At 35.5% G+C, this 5274-nt stretch overlaps 1 protein-coding gene across 1 annotated transcript; it reads right to left on the bottom strand.

The window, feature by feature from the left end:
* Positions 1-10: 10 nt before the first annotated feature.
* Positions 11-5057, bottom strand: LOC125847410 (uncharacterized; the record flags this gene model as incomplete). The annotated part of the gene is made up of 13 exons (XM_049527034.1): positions 4778-5057; positions 4624-4686; positions 4095-4150; positions 3836-3916; positions 3682-3755; positions 3446-3528; positions 2862-2968; positions 2445-2587; positions 2307-2354; positions 863-915; positions 361-445; positions 210-276; positions 11-123 (listed from the first exon to the last, which is right to left on the bottom strand). Coding segments are annotated over exons 1-13 (1197 nt in total), but the record flags the coding sequence as incomplete, so codon positions are not given.
* Between the last annotated feature and the right edge of the window lie 217 nt (positions 5058-5274).

Raw genomic sequence — 5274 nt, 5'->3', positions numbered from 1 at the left:
TAATGAATTTACCTGTTAGGAGCATATCCTCGTGGGAGTCCTCTATAACTCCAAATCTCCGGTGGCCTGATGAAGAGGCAGCCATCGGCAGGAAAGGATGAAATGAAAAGCCATTAACCGTGTCTGAAACAGGATACGCTGAGTAAGAAATAGAAGAAACTAGGTGGACCTTCTCCCAACTTATTCTTTCAATGAACACAACGAAGTACCTGATGCAGCTCGGAAGCTGGATACCCACTGTCCGGTTTGAAGATTATAAATGTGAACTGAGCCATCCTACATAGACAAACAAGAACGGAAGATGAGATCTTGAATTTCATTCTGACACAGAATGTAATTTTGAGCTAAGCAGAAGATTACCTGTCCTCCAGAGCCGAGATGCTGACCTCGAGGTTCAATATCAAAATATATCCGCTGATTGGTAGTTTCTGATGATCTGTACATCCTAATTAAATGAAATCAAAAAGGGAACTTTAGGTTATCACTGAAGCACTAGGTCACAATATATTCAAACTTACAAAAGTTATCGTTGTGCATGGTAAATTACTTCATTCATGCAAATTGATATTCTCGACATGGATAATTCGAAAAACAGTGAATATAGACAACTTCAGTTATGAAAGTTCCCCTCCAGGAAAAAACATCATATGAACATATAGTTTTATTTTATAGAACAAAGGAACTGCTAAAGAATTATCACATTTCTAGCAGGAGTGTGAGACGTCTCCGACTTGTAAAATGCAATTATTTTGGAAGAGGGATGCATCTAATTAGCTTCTTTACTGAACAGAAACAGAGCTATCGAGCCAATCATTCCAATGTTCCAGTTCCCTGAGTGTCCAATCAGTAGAAAAAAACTTACTTGTAAACAATTTCAGCAGTCTTCCGAATGTCCCAGCACAGTATGTAAGGGTCCTAAAAGAAGTTTGAGATGAACTTGGTCAAACATATGTTTAACACAACATGCATGCATGACAGGATATTAGCTTGACGATAGACAAGAATTGAGTCTGAAGAAGAAAGGTTCAAATTTTAGATCATAAATAGATAAGTGAAGGAAATCAACAAGTAGCAAGCATGCCTTTCAGAGGAACAGGCACAAAGTTTATATTTCTTTGAATGAAGGATATGAAAACAGATCTTGTTTTAAAATTATTACTCAAGTTTACAAACTATACACTAAAATGTTAAGGTAGAAGTTGAAAAGATTGATACTTGGGGTTTTCGAGTTGTTAGATGTTAAAGTGAATTTTTTGACCTCTTTATGGGGCCAAGTGGTCAATTATACATTCGCCTGGAGTCAAGGCTGTTCAGAGTTCATTTTATAGGTATCCTATAAGGAGAGTGTAGTGGGTTTGGAGGAATGGGAGAAAAAAAACTGAACATCAAACACTCGCCAACTTTGTTCTGCATTCTCCCCATTAACATCTTTTGGCACTAATTCTACAGTAACACTAAAGTCATAAACTGCTTTCCAGATCTCACCTCATCTAAACTCTTAACAGAATAGGAGAAAAATTTAAGGACAAACAAAGCTAAAAGAAGAGATAAGAAGAGAAGGTGCTAGGATCATTAATAAACAGGAAGTATCCAAGTCTGAAATATGGTTACCATTAAATATTGATAAATAATCAAACTCATTTTCTTCCATTAATGTTGATCGTGCGGAAAGCATTTCTCTGTTTAGTAATAATTTGCAAATTAAAAGTTAATGAGGCTGTTATATTCAACTTTTACGAGGGCATAGTTGAAAAAGGTAATTGAACTTCAATAATTTTGTAAAATCATTGATCAGTAATCGGACCTTGAGATTTTCTTGATTGTCTTTTTCAAGTTAAGAATCGTTCATATTATGTGGAGTTTTTTCAACCTAAATGACTTGCTCGAAGAATTAAGGAAGATACAGTGATTTATGTATTACTTTGTTGAGCCAAAGATATTTCTAAACTATTTTAGTTAATTGCTTAGCACTGAAACAGATCCTGGGTTCCACTGTCCCAACCCTATCCCAACCAAATAACAAAACTCAGAATTAAAAGCTTGCACAGGAAAATGAGATCGACTCAAATGGATAATGTTCTGTGTTCCCTTGTTTTGACTGTCTATCCATTCTGGTTTCTTATCTGCTAGAGATTAGAAAATCAGAAACTGTTTAAGGTGGCAAGTGCATTTTTCCATTATCTGTGACGGATATGATGAAATTATGGATCCAGCATTCTCTTTGCAAAGGAAGGACCAAACAACAGTACAATTCAATGATAAATAGGCATTGAAAGTAATGAACAGAAATGTATCATCGTTCTAACCTTCCGGCCACCAGTGTACAAGTAGTTTCCGTCTTTTGAGAATTGGACCTAGTAAGTGAATGTTATGGTTGATGAATCATTTCAGTATCTGAGTACAGTATAGTAAAAAAAATATGAATGATAGCTCTGCCAACTTACATGTGTAACCCCACCTTCTTGACCATGCAAGACATAGAGAAGTTCCATGTTATCTTCCCTATGTATGGCAGTAGTTTGGCTATAGGAGCCTGTTGCCAGTAACCCTGAATGGCTTGGACAGAAAGTCATTGAGGATATAATGCCTAAACAGATAAGAGAAAAAGTGTTGGAATAATAAATGAGGAATAATGCCTAAACAGATTAGAGAAAAGGTGCCAGAATAATAAATGTATAATGAAGAATAATGTAGGCATCGAAGGTGGGAGAATTAATTAGCCTCAACAGGACTTAATAGTTTCTCTTTGAGATAACTATCAGGTTGATGTGTTTGACACAGATATTGTTAGCTAATTGTCTTATTTATAAAGTCAAATGCTAAAAAGGTGATCATAAAGAAAAGCAGCTAGCTGAACATACCTGATTGCCCTTCTTTATTTCCTTGAAGGGTGGAGTGCTGGGTAAAGTCTCTGCCAGGCCGATGAATATCAAATATTCTTATGGATTTGTTGTAACCAGCAAATATCCTAATTCGAGAAGAATGAAGTAACAATGAAACTTTCTCATAAACTTAGCATATTAAGTATTAACAGCTGTAAGTACATAAATAAAGAAAATAAAGCAAATCAGAATAACACATAAGAAGTTAGTATTATAGTGCATATGAAGTAGGAAGTTACTACAAGAAAAACTGAAAATGCAGAAGTCTCAAGTCTAAAAAATATAATGAAAGAACAAAAAGGGAAAATGTTCTTTTGTGAGGACAGAGTGTCAAAATTAGCGACCACCTAAATTAACAACTAGGCCTCATTACTGTCAATCTAATCACACTGCCAGAAAATATGGATAGATTACTTTTTCAATAAATCAAAAGAACTCATTTTTTCCTCTCTTTAAAGAACTACAAATAAATATTAAAGAAAAATGAAACAGGTGCCTCTACATGAACAGTGACCACAAGAGCAAGGAAGGAGACAAGCACTTTGATAAAGAAGAATGTTTACTTAGTCCCTGCGGGATTGAAGGCAATTGAAAAGGCAGCAGTGATCTCATCCATGGCATCATAAGCACGGTATGTACAGCGTAACTGCAATCACCCAAGAAAAGATAATGTAGGGAAGAATATCTTCCAAGCAAAGCTTGTTGAGCAGTGACACAAGTCATGGGCTGCTAGCCACCTATCAAAGAGCAGTGAGAGGAAAAAGCATCTTTAGCAACAGCTTTAAAGACAATGACACACCTGTCCAGTAGTAGCATCCCAGAGATGAATAGGGTGATCACGGGTAGTACTTGCAAAAACACATGTCTCTGGACCTGAGGCATTGAAGCAAACTCTAGTTATTTTTTTCTAATCACCATCAGCATTACTACAAATAACAAGATGAGTGACATACTTGAAGAAGACATATAGGGATACCAGCAGTAGTCATATACAGACTCCCCGTCACTCATGACAAGACTTGCAGCATACGAATCTGCAAATAAACAGTCAGTGTTTATCAAAATAAACAAAAACATGAGAAAGAAAATCATATCAAGCTCAATACTGAACACACATGATCGACAAGTTCCCACACTGAAAGCAATTACTATAGCACACTTCCACAATGTTGTTTCACATTCAAACCTATATAAACTAGTAGCATATATTACCTGTATCAGCAGCTGATGAGGAAAAATCAGCAAGCTGTCCACTTTCATCATATGGCCTATCAATGAACCAGAGCCAAATTAACAAAGCAACTCAAGGACAATGGAAATGCAAGAATAACTACCATTTTCTACATTGTGCCTCATAGTCAGCCCAGCAAATACTATCTGGTCAATCAATTAATGTATCTCAATCACAAACTCCTTGGGTCCGTCGATATGAATTATCTATATCCATTCCCCTCTATGTTCAGATGATTCATATCATACTATTTTTAATGCTAGTTATCAACCTACCACAGCCTTTCTCCCTATATCCAGGCTGACCGGAAAGCTAAGCTCACACAGGAAGAGTTAAATGAAACTCTATCTGTCAATAAATTTTAATCCCCGCAGATCCAATCACCCAAAAATTTACAAGAAAGTTACTCATATAAGCTTAACAGTTATTTGAGACTTAAAATTCATATATTTCTAATTTGCTCCTAGAAAGAAATTATCATTTTTCATCAGAAACTGAGACGAAACTTACAAGTTATATAAACAAAAGGTATTATCATCAGAGCAAGTGAGGAAGCCAGAACCATCAGGAGACCTATAATTCCACCAAAAATATAGCCATGAGACTACATAGGGAAAAAAACAGAGAAAACAGGGCATAAGAAATGGAGAAACAAAAAGCTTACCATTTGACACCCTTTAAAAAATTGTTAGGGTTTGAAGGCGTCCTGAACTGATTAAAGAAATGATAGGTTAGATACGGCGGAACATCATACTGAATAACCGGCCAAGGGTAAGGTTCTTCCAATGGTTTCTCCTCTACAGCTTCAATTGGGGTTTCCAACAGCTCTACAGCATCTTCATCCATGGATTCTCTAATAAGCTGCTGCTCTGAAGCTTCTTCCTCCATTGATTCACTGTGAACAGTGCTAGCGCCAAAAACTAAGTGTTTGGGGGGGTTTTGGGTTTTAGCTTTGCCAAAAATCAAAATGGTCAAAATTATAAGTACATGTTATATCTATTATTTCTCACTAGTATAATTATTAAATACCTTATTATTATCTATTCATTTTTCAATTATTTTACTAATACTTGTTATTTCTTATCAGTATAGTTATCAAATAACTTATTAGTTCATTTTATTTTTCAACTATTTTAATATTATTTAAATATAAATATCGAG

The sequence above is a fragment of the Solanum stenotomum genome, chromosome 12, assembly GCF_019186545.1.
Source record: "Solanum stenotomum isolate F172 chromosome 12, ASM1918654v1, whole genome shotgun sequence".
NCBI lineage: Eukaryota > Viridiplantae > Streptophyta > Magnoliopsida > Solanales > Solanaceae > Solanum > Solanum stenotomum.
Note: the sequence above shows the minus strand (reverse complement) of the source record. Positions and strands in the feature narration are given on the sequence as shown.